Source organism: Anomaloglossus baeobatrachus, chromosome 12 (assembly GCF_048569485.1).
Source record: "Anomaloglossus baeobatrachus isolate aAnoBae1 chromosome 12, aAnoBae1.hap1, whole genome shotgun sequence".
Classification (NCBI taxonomy): Eukaryota; Metazoa; Chordata; class Amphibia; order Anura; family Aromobatidae; genus Anomaloglossus; species Anomaloglossus baeobatrachus.
In genome coordinates, this window is record NC_134364.1 from 18,922,041 (window position 1) to 18,942,555 (window position 20,515).

At 53.8% G+C, this 20,515-nt stretch overlaps 1 protein-coding gene across 1 annotated transcript in view; it reads right to left on the reverse strand.

The window, feature by feature from the left end:
* RCOR1 (REST corepressor 1) overlaps positions 1–6,996 on the reverse strand; it is a 30,726-nt gene extending 23,730 nt beyond the window's left edge. Inside the window, 2 exon segments of the mRNA XM_075330543.1 lie at positions 4,849–4,908; positions 6,616–6,996. Of these exon segments, the coding sequence (XP_075186658.1) occupies positions 4,849–4,908; positions 6,616–6,775 (220 nt within the window). The 5' untranslated portion in view covers positions 6,776–6,996.
* Between the last annotated feature and the right edge of the window lie 13,519 nt (positions 6,997–20,515).

The following is a 20,515-nucleotide window of genomic DNA, read 5'->3' on the forward strand; positions in this document are numbered from 1 at the left end:
CAACCAACTGGCCACCAGGCGGCGCCGTACCATGCAACCAACTGGCCACCAGGCGGCGCCGTACCATGCAACCAACTGGCCACCAGGCGGCGCCGTACCATGCAACCAACTGGCCACCAGGCGGCGCCGTACCATGCAACCAACTGGCAACCAGGCGGCGCCGTACCATGCAACCAACTGGCAACCAGGCGGCGCCGTACCATGCAACCAACTGGCAACCAGGCGGCGCCGTACCATGCAACCAACTGGCAACCAGGCGGCGCCGTACCATGCAACCAACTGGCAACCAGGCGGCGCCATATTATGCAACTAACTGGCCACCAAGCGGCGCCATATTATGCAACTAACTGGCCAGCAGGCGGCGCCATATTATGCAACTAACTGGCCAGCAGGCGGCGCCATATTATGCAACTAACTGGCCAGCAGGCGGCGCCATATTATGCAACTAACTGGCCAGCAGGTGGCGCCATATTATGCAACTAACTGGCCACCAGGCAGCGCCATATTATGCAACTAACTGGCCACCAGGCGGCGCCATATTATGCAACTAACTGGCCACCAGGTGGCGCCGTACTTTCCAAGTACTGTGAAAATCAACAAGAAAGCTTCAGTCCTATTGATTTTAATTGTATGTAGTGCACAATATAAAAAATTGCAATAATTCCCCTGCCATCTGCACTTTATAGACACCTGTAGCCCAATGAAATCAAGAAAAAAAAATAAAAATAAAATGAATGTCCTTTAGGGACTTTAATAGGAGCTACTAAAAACTGAGGGCCTAACATAATGAAGGGGCTGCAATGCTTAAAGGGGTCCCTCACCCCTGGAAATATTTTTCACAAAGTGTAGAAGATTATACTTCTGACAAATGGATAAAAAAAAAAAAAACAAAAAAAAAAACCAGCAGAAAAGGCAGTGGGCAAGATGACGTAGTTGCTTTATTCATGTAATGTAAATATAATTATATATGGAAGAATATAAAGCGCTTATAGTGAGCAGCAGAAGGATGAAGGGGGAGAAAGTACAAAAGTTATTCACGACAGCAGCGCCCCCTCCTCTTCAGCTCACACTCACCATATTGTGAAGTAGGCGGGAGGGTAGTGTCACCGCTCATAAGAAATACAATGAGGGGAGCCTTCTCTGAGAACAAGTGACTGAATCTGTCTTGGCCCAGGCAGACGCCATTTGCATAGCTTAAAAAGAGTGGAGAAGGAAAAAGGGGGGGGGGGTGTAATACGGGCGGGCGCAAGAAAAAGTGCCTGACTTCTGCATAATGGAGTAAAAAAAAAAATAATAGCTGAATACTTTGCAGCCTTCAAGGGGTTAATACGGTCACAATGCAATGAGCGTAAGAAAGGAGGAAATGGGAGAATGGGAATAGATGTGTCCCCCGCACCTCTCCAGCAGGCAGAGTCCACATACTGCACCTTCCAGCAAAGGAGACACCCTCCATTGACAAAAGGTGCTAGACGACAAACGCACGGCCAACTCCAATACACCGCATTAGCAAGAAAATGCTGCACAAGCCGGCACGCCGGCCAAATCAGCTCAGAGGGATCATCCTATGGAATATCTGCACACCGGCTCTGTTCTAGCGCGTATTCCCCAATGGTGGCAATCATTGCAATCAGCATTTAAAATGAAGAATGAAGTCTGCGCCGGGCAGCACCGAGGAGCCGCTCTCACTGGACTCCCTGCACCCACGCTGCAGTGATCGAGCCCTTACAAGATCCTACAGCAGCCAAGCTCCATGGAAATCAGGGAATTAACACCGAAGTGCAACATTTCCTCGAGGATTTGCATTATTCACACCACCCTGGGCCTCCAGCTGCACGAGATCCCTAACCCCCCCCCCTCCTCCCCCCCCCCCCTCCCCCGACATTGCTATTCACTTTCTTAACGCTAGGTGCGGTTTTATTACTCCCCGTTTAGTCGCTACAGCAGCAAGAAATCGCCAAAGTATTCCCCTCCAGCAAAACTGATGACCTAAACGCTTCAATCCTGCACGTGCAAGAACATACTGGAGACTTCAGACGTGAAGGCTGCACCCATCCGTATTAATACTGCAACAATCTACGATGTCCCCCCCCCCACGTAGTATACACAGTATATCACAGGGGAGTACAGAAAGGACTTTGGCCCCCTCAGGCACCAGATGTGACCAAATCTCTGCAACCCCCACCCCTACCCTGATACAGGAGCAGTCAGCCCAGACCTTTGGAAGGGGGGGGGGGGGGCGTATACAAAACACATTGATACTATGTTGCAAAATAAATGTAAACAAAAGTAACAAAACAAAGCAGGATGAATCTAACACAAAGGGAAACTAAAGTAGATTTGGTCATTTCAATGTGTACACCTCCCCCTCCCTGAATACTTTAACCCCTGCAGTGATGTCTTACATTTCCTAGCCAGATAAATAAAATTAAAAAAAATTGGAAGTGTTTACTCTCTGTTAATCCAATTGATTTTATTTATCCAGTATTGATATAATTGGTGATAAACATTGGGGCGGATTTGCAGGAGTTTCTCTTTTTTTTTTTCTCTGCCCCCTGGTGTCCACATGTGGGATTACAGGAGCTAACAGCTGCAGCGTGGCAGCAAGTGCCGGAGAGTTTGAGGCTACCACCCCGGCTCGTCACAGGACTTTTGCTCTTTTGTAGTCGCTTTATATCCGCTGGTGAAACATTACAAGTAAATTGTGATAGAAAGTCAGAATGTGAAGAACAATCCAGAACTGGGGGAGCAAGAAAGGACCAAAAATCAGGCGCTTTTGTCATTAGTCAGATGCCATGATATTGAACGCAGGCTGGACAAGAAGCAGGGTAGATACAAGTAGGAGACCTGTAATCACCCAGCTTTCCCTGAACCCATAGCTAAAAAGGGGAGAGGAGAAAGCGTCCAACTTTCCGAGGAGTTCTCTGAAAAACCTAACTTTCCCAAGTTTTAAGACCCATAATCACAATGAGAGTAAAGGCAGTCATCCAACTTCCACAGACTCCCTTACATACATGAAGGTAACCCAGCTTTTCCAGGTCTTTCTTACATCTAGGTAGAGAATATGGATGAGCACCCAGCTTTCCCAGACTAATAACTATATGGGAGAGAATAAGTAGTCACCCATTCTTTCTAGACCAGGCAGATTTCAGAGTCAGAAAACTGGGAAAGCTGGGTGACTACTACCTGTTTGCTACTAAAAGCTATAAGGTCCAGGCTTGGAAAGTTGGGTTACCACCCCCCCCTCCCCTCCCCTACCTTATAGCTATGAACCCTGGGCAGGGAAATTAGTGTCCACAATCCATTCATATAGATATTGCTTTTAGGAAAGCTGGGTGACTACCTCATCCTTCTTGTACTTAAACTGGGAAAGTTGGGTGACTACATTTTGTTTCCTCAGTTATTGTATCTAGAAAAGCTGGATTGCTAGCCTCATCGCCCTTGTATCTATGCCCCTGGGAAAGCTGGGCCATTACTGCTTATAGCTATGGTCCCTGAGAAAGCTAGGTGAATACAGCTTTAAGTTATAGCCTCTGGGAAAGCTGGGTGACCCTGTTCTCCCTTGTACCTATAGACTCAGGGAAAGATGGGTGACAACCACTTACATCTCTGGCCTCTGGGAAAAGCCAGGTGTCAATCTGCTCTCTCCCTTTTAATATGGACTTTTGCAAAAATGAGGCCCCCACTACTATGGCCTCTGTAAAATCTGTGAAACCGCCTGTCTTCTGCCATGTATCCATGGCACCATGAAAAACTGATGACTACAACTTATAGCTACGGCCCCGAGTAAAGCTGGGTGGCCACGGCCTATAGCTACGGCCCCGAGTAAAGCTGGGTGGCCACGGCCTATAGCTACGGCCCCGAGTAAAGCTGGGTGGCCACGGCCTATAGCTACGGCCCCGAGTAAAGCTGGGTGGCCACGGCCTATAGCTACGGCCCCGAGTAAAGCTGGGTGGCCACGGCCTATAGCTACGGCCCCGAGTAAAGCTGGGTGGCCACGGCCCCGAGTAAAGCTGGGTGGCCACGGCCTATAGCTACGGCCCCGAGTAAAGCTGGGTGGCCACGACCTATAGCTACGGCCCCGAGTAAAGCTGGGTGGCCACGGCCTATAGCTACGGAACCGAGTAAAGCTGGGTGGCCACGGCCTATAGCTACGGCCCCGAGTAAAGCTGGGTGGCCACGACCTATAGCTACGGCCCCGAGTAAAGCTGGGTGGCCACGGCCTATAGCTACGGCCCCGAGTAAAGCTGGGTGGCCACGGCCTATAGCTACGGCCCCGAGTAAAGCTGGGTGGCCACGGCCTATAGCTACGGCCCCGAGTAAAGCTGGGTGGCCACGGCCTATAGCTACGGCCCCGAGTAAAGCTGGGTGGCCACGGCCTATAGCTACGGCCCCGAGTAAAGCTGGGTGGCCACGGCCTATAGCTACGGCCCCGAGTAAAGCTGGGTGGCCACGGCCTATAGCTACGGCCCCGAGTAAAGCTGGGTGGCCACGGCCTATGGCCTATAGCTACGGCCCCGAGTAAAGCTGGGTGGCCACGGCCTATAGCTACGGCCAAAGGGTAAGATGGGTGGCCAGCACCTATAGCTAAGATCCCCAAGAAAGCTGTAACCTCCAGCCATTAACCCCTCCTGTGCCATCATGAACCCCTCCTCACATTCACAGACACTTCCACCAAGAGATCAGTGAACATAAAGACAAAACTCATTTTTATTCTCCAGATTGAAACAAGCATGTCACTCAGCAGTGCGCTCGATTCTACCAGTCTCGCGGGTGTCGATACCCCCTGGTCGGGCACGAGGAGTTGGAGGCTACCACCACCAGCAGCAGGACACATGCACGCTCACTTACCCTGGTCATACTCCGGCACCACCGCCTGATACTGGCTGCCCACCCTCATCCCGCCGCCACCTGTAAGAGAGGAGAGGGGTGATGGAGGCATATCCTGGGGAAGAAAGGGGGCACAGAACATAGATCCCAGGCAGGGGAGAGGATAGGGGGGGGTAAATCTCCCAGAGAGGAAGAAGGGAGGGGGGGGTAAATCTCCCAGAGAGGAAGAAGGGGGGGGGGGGGGGTAAATCTCCCAGGGACGAATAAGGGGGGGGATAAATCTCCCAGAGATGAAGAAGGGGGGGGGGGTAAATCTCCCAGAGAGGAAGAAGGGAGGGGGGGGTAAATCTCCCAGAGAGGAAGAAGGGGGGGGGGGGTAAATCTCCCAGAGAGGAAGAAGGGGGGGGGGGGGGTAAATCTCCCAGAGAGGAAGAAGGGAGGGGGGGGTAAATCTCCCAGAGAGGAAGAAGGGGGGGGGGGGGTAAATCTCCCAGGGACGAATAAGGGGGGGGATAAATCTCCCAGAGATGAAGAAGGGGGGGGGGGGGTAAATCTCCCAGAGAGGAAGAAGGGGGGGGGTAAATCTCCCAGAGATGAAGAAGGGGGGGGGTAAATCTCCCAGAGATGAAGAAGGGGGGGGGGGTAAATCTCCCAGAGATGAAGAAGGGGGGGGGGGTAAATCTCCAGAGAGGAAGAAGGGGGGGGGGGTAAATCTCCCAGAGAGGAAGAAGGGGGGGGGTAAATCTCCAGAGAGGAAGAAGGGGGGGGGTAAATCTCCCAGAGAGGAAGAAGGGGGGGGGGGGTAAATCTCCAGAGAGGAAGAAGGGGGGGGGGGGTAAATCTCCCAGAGAGGAAGAAGGGGGGGGGGGGGGGTAAATCTCCCAGAGAGGAAGAAGGGGGGGGGGGTAAATCTCCCAGAGAGGAAGAAGGGGGGGGGGTAAATCTCCAGAGAGGAAGAAGGGGGGGGGGGTAAATCTCCCAGAGAGGAAGAAGGGGGGGGGGTAAATCTCCCAGAGAGGAAGAAGGGGGGGGGTAAATCTCCCAGAGAGGAAGAAGGGGGGGGGTAAATCTCCCAGAGAGGAAGAAGGGGGGGGGGTAAATCTCCCAGAGAGGAAGAAGGGGGGGGGGGGGGTAAATCTCCCAGAGAGGAAGAAGGGGGGGGGGTAAATCTCCCAGAGAGGAAGAAGGGGGGGGGGTAAATCTCCCAGAGAGGAAGAAGGGGGGGGGGTAAATCTCCCAGAGAGGAAGAAGGGGGGGGGGTAAATCTCCCAGAGAGGAAGAAGGGGGGGGGTAAATCTCCCAGAGAGGAAGAAGGGGGGGGGGGTAAATCTCCCAGAGAGGAAGAAGGGGGGGGGGTAAATCTCCCAGAGAGGAAGAAGGGGGGGGGGGGTAAATCTCCCAGAGAGGAAGAAGGGGGGGGGGGGGTAAATCTCCCAGAGAGGAAGAAGGGGGGGGGGGGGTAAATCTCCCAGAGAGGAAGAAGGGGGGGGAGGGGTAAATCTCCCAGAGAGGAAGAAGGGGGGGGAGGGGTAAATCTCCCAGAGAGGAAGAAGGGGGGGGGGTAAATCTCCCAGAGAGGAAGAAGGGGGGGGGGGGGGTAAATCTCCCAGAGAGAAAGAAGGGGGGGGGGAAATATCTCCCGGGGAGGAAGAAGGGGGGGGGGGTGTATCGTCCGTGGGGGGCCGTATATTTCCCGCTGATGGGGGTGTATATCTCCCGGGTGGAGGGGGGGTTACATCTTCCTCCCGGGGCGGACGCATCATCCCGGAGTCCGAGGCTACCACTCACCGTGCTCGTCGTCGCTGGACGCGGTGGAGCTGCTGCCTTCTTCCCACGAGTTGCTGCCGTTGCCGTTCGGAGCCGTTAAACTTTTGCTGCTGGCCGCGTTATTCCGGCCCCGTCGCTTCCCCGACCCCTCTGCCCCCTTCTCGATCATGGCTGCGGGCATTTAGAGGGGAGCTCCTCTGAGGGGGGGATACAAAAATAAATAACCCCGTGCTTGCCGCGGTGTGAGGTGATGGCGGCCCCGGGGAGGGCCCCGCGCTCGGCTCTGCCGCCTCCGCTCCTGCGCGACTTCCCCACTGAAGAAGCGACAACTTTCCGTCACATCGCCGCCCGCACTGACTCCACACACTCTGCCTCAGCCACAGCGGCTCGCACACAGCCTAGCCTGCTGCTCCGACCAGGACCGCCTCTCCCGCATCCCTATTGGTCATTGAAGAATTTTGGAAGTCGATTCTGCTTACTTATTGGTTGAACATCTTGTCGGTCAAAAAAAAAACCCAGCCGGCGCTTCCGTTTGTCCTGCGTTAGGTTGCGGCGTAGCTGCTGTGGGTCTGGGGTTTGCGATCTCTCCGCCCCTTCATATCGGCTTCTTCTTTTTATTGTGAGGAGGTTTTTTTTTTTTCGTTTTTTTTTGCCTGTGAAATTTAGTGTGAATGGAAGAAAAAAAAAAGTAGCAGGAGGAATAAAAAAACCTGGAGAGAAAAGATAAGAAGAGAAGGGGAGACGCCTGGAAGACAGAGAGAGAATCAGAAGTGCAGGGGACTACTTTATTGGTTGAGTGGAGGCGGAAGGATACTAAGTGGACTTTTTCATATAATAAGTAGTAGAGAGATATGATGGGGTGATGGTTACAGGGGAGGAGGATGATGGGGGTGATGGATACAGGGGGAGGAGGATGATGGGGGTGATGGATACAGGGGGAGGAGGATGATGGGGGTGATGGATACAGGGGGAGGAGGATGATGGGGGTGATGGATACAGGGGGAGGAGGATGATGGGGGTGATGGATACAGGGGGAGGAGGATGATGGGGGTGATGGTTACAGGGGAGGAGGATGATGGGGGTGATGGATACAGGGGGAGGAGGATGATGGGGGTGATGGATACAGGGGGAGGAGGATGATGGGGGTGATGGATACAGGGGGAGGAGGATGATGGGGGTGATGGTTACAGGGGGAGGAGGATGATGGGGGTGATGGATACAGGAGGAGGAGGATGATGGGGGTGATGGATACAGGGGGAGGAGGATGATGGGGGTGATGGTTACAGGGGAGGAGGAGGATGGGGGTGATGGATACAGGGGAGGAGGATGATGGGGGTGATGGTTACAGGAGGAGGAGGATGATGGGGGTGATGGTTACAGGAGGAGGAGGATGATGGGGGTGATGGTTACAGGGGAGGAGGATGATGGGGGTGATGGTTACAGGGGAGGAGGATGGGGGTGATGGATACAGGGGAGGAGGATGATGGGGGTGATGGATACAGGAGGAGGAGGATGATGGGGTGATGGATACAGGGGGAGGAGGATGATGGGGGTGATGGTTACAGGGGAGGAGGATGATGGGGGTGATGGATACAGGGGGAGGATGATGATGGGGGTGATGGTTACAGGGGAGGAGGAGGATGGGGGTGATGGATACAGGGGAGGAGGATGATGGGGGTGATGGTTACAGGAGGAGGAGGATGATGGGGGTGATGGTTACAGGAGGAGGAGGATGATGGGGGTGATGGTTACAGGGGAGGAGGATGATGGGGGTGATGGTTACAGGGGAGGAGGATGGGGGGTGATGGATACAGGGGAGGAGGATGATGGGGGTGATGGTTACAGGGGGAGGAGGATGATGGGGGTGATGGATACAGGGGAGGAGGATGATGGGGGGTGATGGTTACAGGGGGAGGAGGATGATGGGGTGATGGTTACAGGGGAAGAGGATGATGGGGGTGATGGTTACAGGGAGATGAGGATGATGGGGGTGATGGTTACAGGGGGAGGAGGATGATGGGGGTGATGGTTACAGGGGGAGGAGGATGATGGGGGTGATGGTTACATGGGAGGAGGATGATGGGGGTGATGGTTACAGGGCAGGAGGATGATGGGGGTGATGGTTACAGGGGAGGAGGAGGATGGGGGTGATGGTTACAGGAGGAGGAGGATGATGGGGGTGATGGATACAGGGGAGGAGGATGATGGGGGTGATGGTTACAGGGAGATGAGGATGATGGGGGTGATGGTTTACAGGGGGAGGAGGATGATGGGGGTGATGGTTACAGGGGGAGGAGGATGATGGGGGTGATGGTTACAGGGGAGGAGGATGATGGGGGTGATGGTTACAGGGGGAGGAGGATGATGGGGGTGATGGTTACAGGGGAGGAGGATGATGGGGGTGATGGATACAGGGGGAGGAGGAGGATGGGGGTGATGGTTACAGGGGGAGGAGGATGATGGGGGTGATGGTTACAGGGGAGGAGGATGATGGGGGTGATGGATACAGGGGAGGAGGATGATGGGGGTGATGGTTACAGGGGGAGGAGGATGATGGGGGTGATGGTTACAGGGGAGGAGGAGGATGGGGGTCATGGATACAGGGGAGGAGGATGATGGGGGTGATGGTTACAGGAGGAGGAGGATGATGGGGGTGATGGTTACAGGAGGAGGATGATGATGGGGTGATGGTTACAGGGGAGGAGGATGATGGGGGTGATGGTTACAGGGGAGGAGGATGGGGGTGATGGATACAGGGGAGGAGGATGATGGGGGTGATGGATACAGGAGGAGGAGGATGATGGGGGTGATGGATACAGGGGGAGGAGGATGATGGGGGTGATGGTTACAGGGAGGAGGAGGATGGGGGTGATGGATACAGGGGAGGAGGATGATGGGGGTGATGGATACAGGGGAGGAGGATGATGGGGGTGATGGATACAGGAGGAGGAGGATGATGGGGGTGATGGATACAGGGGGAGGAGGATGATGGGGGTGATGGTTACAGGGGGGAGGAGGAGATGGGGGTGATGGATACAGGGGAGGAGGATGATGGGGGTGATGGTTACAGGAGGAGGAGGATGATGGGGGTGATGGTTACAGGAGGAGGAGGATGATGGGGGTGATGGTTACAGGGGAGGAGGATGATGGGGGTGATGGTTACAGGGGAGGAGGATGGGGGTGATGGATACAGGGGAGGAGGATGATGGGGGTGATGGATACAGGAGGAGGAGGATGATGGGGGTGATGGATACAGGGGGAGGAGGATGATGGGGGTGATGGTTACAGGGGAGGAGGATGATGGGGGTGATGGATACAGGGGGAGGATGATGATGGGGTGATGGTTACAGGGGAGGAGGAGGATGGGGGTGATGGATACAGGGGAGGAGGATGATGGGGGTGATGGTTACAGGAGGAGGAGGATGATGGGGGTGATGGTTACAGGAGGAGGAGGATGATGGGGGTGATGGTTACAGGGGAGGAGGGTGATGGTTACAGGGGAGGAGGATGGGGGTGATGGATACAGGGGAGGAGGATGATGGGGGTGATGGTTACAGGGGGAGGAGGATGATGGGGGTGATGGATACAGGGGAGGAGGATGATGGGGGTGATGGTTACAGGGGGAGGAGGATGATGGGGTGATGGTTACAGGGGAAGAGGATGATGGGGGTGATGGTTACAGGGAGATGAGGATGATGGGGGTGATGGTTACAGGGGAGGAGGATGATGGGGGTGATGGTTACAGGGGGAGGAGGATGATGGGGGTGATGGTTACATGGGAGGAGGATGATGGGGGTGATGGTTACAGGCAGGAGGATGATGGGGGTGATGGTTACAGGGGAGGAGGAGGATGGGGGTGATGGTTACAGGAGGAGGAGGATGATGGGGGTGATGGATACAGGGGAGGAGGATGATGGGGGTGATGGTTACAGGGAGATGAGGATGATGGGGGTGATGGTTACAGGGGGAGGAGGATGATGGGGGTGATGGTTACAGGGGGAGGAGGATGATGGGGGTGATGGTTACAGGGGAGGAGGATGATGGGGGTGATGGTTACAGGGGGAGGAGGATGATGGGGGTGATGGTTACAGGGGAGGAGGATGATGGGGGTGATGGATACAGGGGGAGGAGGATGATGGGGGTGATGGTTACAGGGGGAGGAGGATGATGGGGGTGATGGTTACAGGGGAGGAGGATGATGGGGGTGATGGATACAGGGGGAGGAGGATGATGGGGGTGATGGTTACAGGGGGAGGAGGATGATGGGGGTGATGGTTACAGGGAGATGAGGATGATGGGGGTGATGGTTACAGGGAGGAGGATGATGGGGGTGATGGTTACAGGGAGATGAGGATGATGGGGGTGATGGTTACAGGGGAGGAGGATGATGGGGGTGATGGTTACAGGGGAGGAGGATGATGGGGTGATGGATACAGGGGGAGGATGATGATGGGGGTGATGGTTACAGGGGAGGAGGAGGATGGGGGGTGATGGTTACAGGGGAGAGGATGATGGGGGTGATGTTTACAGGGGGAGGAGGAGGATGGGGGTGATGGTTACAGGGGGAGGAGGATGATGGGGGTGATGGATACAGGGGGAGGAGGATTATGGGAGTGATGGATACAGGGGCAGGAGGATGATGGGGGTGATGGATACAGGGGAGGAGGAGGATGGGGGTGATGGTTACAGGGGGAGGAGGATGATGGGGGTGATGGTTACAGGGGAGGAGGATGATGGGGGTGATGGTTACAGGAGGGAGGAGGAGGATGGGGGTGATGGTTACAGGGGAGGAGGATGATGGGGGTGATGGTTACAGGAGGGAGGAGGATGATGGTTACAGGGGGAGGAAGATGATGGGGGTGATGGTTACAGGGGGAGGAGGATGATGGGGTGATGGTTACAGGGGGAGGAGGATGATGGGGGTGATGGTTACAGGAGAGGAGGATGATGGGGGTGATGGTTACAGGGGAGGAGGATGATGGGGGTGATGGTTACAGGGGAGGAGGATGATGAGGGTGATAGTTACAGGAGGAGGATGGGGTGATGGTTACAGGAGGAGGATGGGGTGATGGTTACAGGAGGAGGATGATGGGGGTGATGGATACAGGGGAGGAGGATGATGGGGGTGATGGTTACAGGGGAGGAGGATGATGGGGTAATGGTTACAGGAGAGGAGGATGATGGGGGTGATGGATACAGGGGGAGGAGGATGATGGGGTGATGGTTACAGGGGAGGAGGATGATGGGGTGATGGTTACAGGAGGAGGATGATGGGGGTGATGGATACAAGGGAGGAGGATGATGGGGTGATGGTTACAGGGGAAGAGGATGATGGGGTGATGGTTACAGGAGGAGGATGATGGGGGTGATGGTTACAGGGGAGGAGGATGATGGGGGTGATGGTTACAGGGGGAGGAGGATGATGGGGGTGATGGTTACAAGGGGAGGAGGATGATGGGGGGGTTGGTTACAGGGGGAGGAGGAGGATGGGGGTGATGGTTACAGGGGAGGAGGGTGATGGATACAGGGGGAGGAGGATGATGGGGTGATGGTTACAGGGGGAGGAGGATGATGGGGGTGATGGTTACAGGGAGATGAGGATGATGGGGGGTGATGGTTACAGGTGAGGATGATGGGGGTGATGGTTACAGGGGAGGAGGATGATGGGGTGATGGATACAGGGGGGGGAGGATGATGGGGGTGATGGTTACAGGGGGAGGAGGATGATGGGGGTGATGGTTACAGGGGAGGAGGATGATGGGGGTGATGGTTACAGGGAGGAGGATGATGGGGGTGATGGTTACAGGGGGAGGAGGAGGATGGGGGTGATGGTTACAGGGGAGGAGGATGATGGGGGTGATGGTTACAGGGGAGGAGGATGATGGGGGTGATGGATACAGGGGGAGGAGGATGATGGGGGTGATGGTTACAGGAGGAGGAGGATGATGGGGGTGATGGTTACAGGGGAGGAGGATGATGGGGGTGATGGTTACAGGGGGAGGAGGAGGATCGGGGTGATAGTTACAGGGGGAGGATGATGAGGGGGTGATGGATACAGGGGGAGGGGATGATGGGAGTGATGGATACAGGGGCAGGAGGATGATGGGGTTATGGATACAGGGGAGGAGGATGATGGGGGTGATGGTTACAGGGGGAGGAGGATGATGGGGGTGATGGTTACAGGGGAGGAGGAGGATGGGGGTGATGGTTACAGGAGGGAGGAGGAGGATGGGGGTGATGGTTACAGGGGAGGAGGATGATGGGGGTGATGGTTACAGGGGGAGGAGGAGGATGGTTACAGGGGGAGGAGGATGATGGGGGTGATGGTTACAGGGGGAGGAGGATGATGGGGTGATGGTTACAGGGGGAGGAGGATGATGGGGGTGATCGTTACAGGAGAGGAGGATGATGGGGTGATCGTTACAGGGGGAGGAGGAGGATGGGGGTGATGGATACAGGGGAGGAGGATGATGGGGGTGATGGATACAGGGGAGGAGGATGATGGGGGTGATGGATACAGGGGAGGAGGATGATGGGGGTGATGGATACAGGGGAGGAGGATGATGGGGGTGATGGATACAGGAGGAGGAGGATGATGGGGGTGATGGATACAGGGGGAGGAGGATGATGGGGGTGATGGATACAGGGGAGGAGGATGATGGGGGTGATGGTTACAGGGGGAGGAGGAGGATGGGGGTGATGGTTTACAGGGGAGGAGGTTGATGGGGGTGATGGTTACAGGGGAGGAGGATGATGGGGGTGATGGTTACAGAGGGAGGAGGAGGATGAGGCTGATGGTTACAGGGGAGGAGGATGATGGGGGTGATGGTTACAGGGGAGGAGGATGATGGGGGTGATGGTTACAGGAGGGAGGAAGATGATGGGGGTGATGGTTACAGGGGGAGGAGGATGATGGGGTGATGGTTACAGGGGGAGGATGATGATGGGGGTGATGGTTACAGGAGAGGAGGTTGATGGGGGTGATGGTTACAGGGGAGGAGGATGATGGGGGTGATGGTTACAGGGGAGGAGGATGATGGGGGTGATATTTACAGGAGGAGGATGGGGTGATGGTTACAGGAGGAGGATGGGGTGATGGTTACAGGAGGAGGATGATGGGGTGATGGATACAGGGAGGAGGATGATGGGGGTGATGGTTATAGGGGAGGAGAATGATGGGTAATGGTTACAGGGGAGGAGGATGATGGGGTGATGGTTACAGGAGGAGGATGATGGGGGTGATGGATACAAGGGAGGAGGATGATGGGGTGATGGTTACAGGGGAAGAGGATGATGGGGTGATGGTTACAGGAGGAGGATGATGGGGTGATGGATACAGAGGAGGAGGATGATGAGGGTGATGGTTACAGGGGAGGAGGATGATGGGGGTGATGGTTACAGGGGAGGATGATGAGGGTGATGGTTACAGGGGGATGAGGATGATGGGGGTGATGGTTACAGGGGAGGAGGATGATGGGGGGGTTGGTTACAGGGGGAGGAGGAGGATGGGGGTGATGGTTACAGGGGAGGAGGGTGATGGATACAGGGGGAGGAGGATGATGGGGTGATGGTTACAGGGGGAGGAGGATGATGGGGGTGATGGTTACAGGGAGATGAGGATGATGGGGGTGATGGTTACAGGTGAGGATGATGGGGTGATGGTTACAGGGGAGGAGGATGATGGGGTGATGGATACAGGGGGAGGAGGATGATGGGGGTGATGGTTACAGGGGGAGGAGGATGATGGGGGTGATGGTTACAGGGGAGGAGGATGATGGGGGTGATGGTTACAGGGGAGGAGGATGATGGGGGTGATGGTTACAGGGGGAGGAGGAGGATGGGGGTGATGGTTACAGGGGAGGAGGATGATGGGGGTGATGGTTACAGGGGAGGAGGATGATGGGGGTGATGGATACAGGGGGAGGAGGATGATGGGGGTGATGGTTACAGGAGGAGGAGGAGGATGGGGGTGATGGTTACAGGGGAGGAGGATGATGGGGGTGATGGTTACAGGGGGAGGAGGAGGATGGGGGTGATGGTTACAGGGGGAGGAGGATGATGGGGGTGATGGATACAGGGGGAGGGGATGATGGGAGTGATGGATACAGGGGCAGGAGGATGATGGGGGTTATGGATACAGGGGAGGAGGATGATGGGGGTGATGGTTACAGGGGGAGGAGGATGATGGGGGTGATGGTTACAGGGGAGGAGGAGGATGGGGGTGATGGTTACAGGAGGGAGGAGGAGGATGGGGGTGATGGTTACAGGGGAGGAGGATGATGGGGGTGATGGTTACAGGGGGAGGAGGAGGATGGTTACAGGGGGAGGAGGATGATGGGGGTGATGGTTACAGGGGGAGGAGGATGATGGGGTGATGGTTACAGGGGGAGGAGGATGATGGGGGTGATCGTTACAGGAGAGGAGGATGATGGGGTGATCGTTACAGGGGGAGGAGGAGGATGGGGGTGATGGATACAGGGGAGGAGGATGATGGGGGTGATGGATACAGGGGAGGAGGATGATGGGGGTGATGGATACAGGGGGAGGAGGATGATGGGGGTGATGGATACAGGGGAGGAGGATGATGGGGGTGATGGATACAGGGGAGGAGGATGATGGGGGTGATGGATACAGGGGGAGGAGGATGATAGGGGGTGATGGATACAGGGGAGGAGGATGATGGGGGGTGATGGTTACAGGGGGAGGAGGAGGATGGGGGTGATGGTTACAGGGGAGGAGGTTGATGGGGTGATGGTTACAGGGGAGGAGGATGATGGGGGTGATGGTTACAGGAGGGAGGAGGAGGATGAGGGTGATGGTTACAGGGGAGGAGGATGATGGGGGTGATGGTTACAGGGGAGGAGGATGATGGGGGTGATGGTTACAGGAGGGAGGAAGATGATGGGGGTCATGGTTACAGGGGGAGGAGGATGATGGGGTGCTGGTTACAGGGGGAGGAGGATGATGGGGGTGATGGTTACAGGAGAGGAGGTTGATGGGGGTGATGGTTACAGGGGAGGAGGATGATGGGGGTGATGGTTACAGGGGAGGAGGATGATGGGGGTGATATTTACAGGAGGAGGATGGGGTGATGGTTACAGGAGGAGGATGGGGTGATGGTTACAGGAGGAGGATGATGGGGGTGATGGATACAGGGGAGGAGGATGATGGGTGATGGTTATAGGGGAGGAGAATGATGGGGGTAATGGTTACAGGGGGAGGAGGATGATGGGGGTGATGGATACAGGGGGAGGAGGATGATGGGGTGATGGTTACAGGGGAGGAGGATGATGGGGTGATGGTTACAGGGAGGAGGATGATGGGGGTGATGGATACAGGGAGGAGGATGATGGGGTGATGGTTACAGGGGAGGAGGATGATGGGGTGATGGTTACAGGAGGAGGATGATGGGGGTGATGGATACAGAGGAGGAGGATGATGGGGGTGATGGATACAGGGGAGGAGGATGATGGGGTGATGGTTACAGGGGAGGAGGATGATGGGGTGATGGTTACAGGAGGAGGAGGATGGGGGTGATGGATACAGGGGAGGAGGATGATGGGGGTGATGGTTACAGGGGAGGAGGATGATGGGGTGATGGTTACAGGAGGAAGATGATGGGGGTGATGGATACAGGGGAGAAGGATGATGGGGGTGATGGATACAAGGGAGGAGGATGATGGGGTGATGGTTACAGGGGAGGAGGATGATGGGGTGATGGTTACAGGAGGAGGATGATGGGGGTGATGGATACAGGGGAGGAGGATGATGGGGTGATGGTTACAGGGGGGAGGATGATGGGGTGATGGTTACAGGAGGAGGAGGATGGGGGGTGATGGATACAGGGGAGGAGGATGATGGGGTGATGGCTACAGGGGAGATGATGGGGGTGATGGCTACAGGGGAGATGGTGGCAGTGATGGTTTCAGGAGGAAGATGATGGGGGTGATGGTTACAGGGGGGGATGGAGGATTGTACCATGTGTGGATGCGGGGGGTTATTCCCCAGCAGAGCTGCTTTCCTCCTCTGTCGGCCACTGCTGTTCGCTATTTTATTATCACTTATTTCATTTTTACCAATTTCCTATAAATTATATCATAATATTGGAGCAATCCCAGAAAATCAGCGACACCGACGGGAAAGATTTATGGGGGATTGACCCCAAGTAGGATTTCGGAGTGTGATTGACAGCTCACACACAGTATGATGACCCCATACTTCCCCACACACAGTAGGATGACCCTATACTTCCCCACACACAGTATGATGACCCCATACTTCCCCACACACAGTATGATGACCCCATAGTACCCCACACACAGTATGATGACCCCATACTTCCCCACACACAGTAGGATGACCCCATACTTCCCCACACACAGTATGATGACCCCATACTTCCCCACACACAGTAGGATGACCCTATACTTCCCCCCACACAGTATGATGACCCCATACTTCCCCACACACAGTATGATGACCCCATAGTACCCCACACACAGTATGATGACCCCATACTTCCCCACACACAGTATGATGACCCCATAGTACCCCACACACAGTATAATGACCCCATACTTCCCCACACACAGTATGATGACCCCATACTTCCCCACACACAGTATGATGACCCCATACTTCCCCACACACAGTATGATGACCCCATAGTACCCCACACACAGTATGATGACCCCATAGTACCCCACAAACAGTATGATGACCCCATAGTTCCCCCAGAAAAGTATGATAACCCCCATAGTTCTCCACACACAGTATGATGACCCCACCATAGTTCCCAACACACAGTATGATGACCCCATAGTTCCCCCAGAAAAGTATGATAACCCCCATAGCTCCCCACACACAGAGTGACAGGGTCCTCACTGCTACCTACAAGTTCTGACATTGAAACTTAAACCTTAAATCTTCTCCCCTTGCGCGTTTTTGCTGACGCTCTGCTCCGCGCTGTGCAGTGTGCAGACTGAGGCTCCGCACAGCAGGCGCAATCTAGTGACATCATCGCGTCTGCTGAGTCTGAGACGCTCAGGAGGAAAGATGGAAATAAGGAGCCAACATGTTTCTTGTCCATCACTGATCTGGGCGGATCTTAGGGTTATTTGGTGGTGGAGTCCAATCCTTAATACTTTCATCATCCGAGTTTCATGGTCTCGTGTGACTCCCGACCCGAGTGCAATAGTTGGAAGGTGAGAAAACTACGGACCATGAATCTCGGATGTTGGGTATTTCGGAGCCCGATTCTCAGGATCCCAGTGATCAGCCAGTAACCCCCTATTCTGTGCTTAGACACCCAGGAGCTCCCTGATCTATGGCGAGTTTAGTTACATGGTCCCCAAAAATTTGCGTGATTTGTCTTTCATTTTGTATCAAGCGACTTTTTTAAAAATTGCAATTGGAGAATAACTTGGAGTCGCATGCGAGTTACATTGCACTCAATGATGGCAGAGTCGCCTCTGACCACAAATGTAGAAGGTTTGGGTTTTCGGTGACGGTTGTGACATGGCCGTGCCAGGCAGGGGCTACATGGCGGCTAAGGTAAATAAAAACGCAAAAAAATACTTGTGAGTTGCAACTTGATCCGAATTGTGATGCCTGATGGTGCACCACGACCTCATTGATAATCATTCCTGGTGATCGCGATGGCTCTGCTGCTCAAGGTGACTGACAACGTCTGCAGGGCAGAACAGAAGATTTACCATCAAAGTTTGAGGGATAACTCCTATAGTCAGGAGGGGACAAATAACAACCCTGCTTCTAGGATGTAACTTGGGCGGCCATATTGGTTGTCATCCTGCTGAAGCGGACACTAATAGGGAACTAAAGAGGACGACTTCAAGGCACCACAACCTCATTGCTGATCATTCCTGGTGATCGCGATGGCTCTGCTGCTCAAGGTGACTGACAACGTCTCCAGGGCAGATCAGAAGATTTGCCATTAACATTTGAGGGATAACTCCTATAGTCAGGAGGGGACAAATAACCCTGCTTCTAGGATGTAACTTGGGCGGCCATATTGGTTGTCATCCTGCTGAAGCGGACACCAATAGAGAACTAAAGAGGACGACTTCAAGGCACCACAACCTCATTGACAATCATTCCTGGTGATCGCAACGGCTCTGCTGCTCAAGGTGACGTCTGCAGGGCAGATCAGAAGATTTACCATTAACATTTGAGGGATAACTCCTATAGTCAGGAGGGGACAAATAACAACCCTGCTTCTAGGACATGGATTGGTGGCCATATTGATTGTCATCCTGCTCAAGTGAACAAAATAGGGAATAAAAAGAATGAATTCAGGACTCTTATTTGCTGATAGGATTGAGTAATAATGCCAAGAACATCTTGGGAAAGTTCCTAAACACTTTAGACCTTTTGGTAGGGTATAGGGCATGGGGGTCTCTATTGATGATCCTATCTCCCCCTGGGGGCAGTGGGGGGGATGGGGGGATGGACACAGTGTAATGCTAATCAAACTGCACAGGTCCAACCCTGGTGGAGATAAGATAATTGCAAAACAGAAGTTCTAGGAGGCAAACAGTCACTATAAACAAAGGGGGTTGGCTCCGAAGCCCCCCGCTGGGAAAGAGAAGTGGCCAGGCTGGATTTTTACATATCCCTTTAATGCTTTAATTTCCAACATTCCAAGCCTTTGAGCAGGAACGCAGCCGGAACCCGAAACGCGTCACCCGTTTCCTCACCGCAGCGTCTATCTTGGTGGATTTTAAATAGGAATTTTGGAAAAATAAAACATTCATGGAATTTTTAATCTGGAGCCGGAACGTTATTTTTTCAAAAATGAAAATGAGTGAAGAATCATAGAATGAAAATCCGTATGGAAAGCGGGAATACAAACTGGATCACGGCATTTCATGGCGGACCCCTTTATATCTGGTAAAGCTATGATGCACCATGTGAACAGGGGCAATTATCACATCAGCCTCTCACTGTTCAGGCATGCTGGGAGTTGTAGTTTCACAACAGCGCGTGGCTAGACATCTCTATCTGGGTATGCTGGGAGTTGTAGTCTCGGAGGTCGGGGTTCACACTCCTATCCATGTCCTTTAATGCACACATGTCAGTGAACCATATTAGATATTTTCAGAAAATTTCAAACTGTGTTTTCCCCTCCTGGGGTCATAAATTGCCCACAATTTGGAGGTTCAAATAAATATCAAAATATTTAACCTTTTGTCCACAATGTGGAGGAAGTGATGGCACAATCCGAGCCGATCCATCAGGATTCACTTACAAATTTATTAATTTAAGAAATGAACGTGTAGAGGTGATGTGTGACGCAGAACACGGATTCCAGCTCTGAAGGCTTCACTGTTCGGGAGGGCAAACTGCATTTCTTCTTCTCTGTGGCAGCGCCTTCCTATGCTGGCCCAACGTCTAATAATAATAATCTTTATTTCTATAGCGCCAACATATTCCGCAGCGTTTTACAATTCAGGAGGATCATATACAAACAAGTAACAGTTATAGAAAATACAATAATTAGAGGGAAAAAAGACAACCCTGCTCGGGAGAGCTTACAATCTACAATGAGATGGGGGGGAAAGGTACAATTGCTTATTTACAATGACAATCCAGCCATCTCAAGGAAATGGGGGATAGATAACGGTTTCGGGACCAGTTGGCCAGAACCTTGAGATGCATTTGGGCGCCATGGAGTTTGACGTGTGGTTCTGTTCTGAGAAGGTGGGGAGGGACTATGTGAATTGAATTTGGCTAGGGAGTGTTATAGGCCACCCTAACAAAATGCCTTTTTAGGGAGCATCTGAAGCGGAGTAACTTGTGATTCGTCCTAACTTCTTGGGGTAGAGCGTTCCAGAGGATTGGTGCAGCTTGGAAGAAGTCTTGGATCCGGGAGTGGGAGGTTCGAATTAGTGTGGATGTGGAG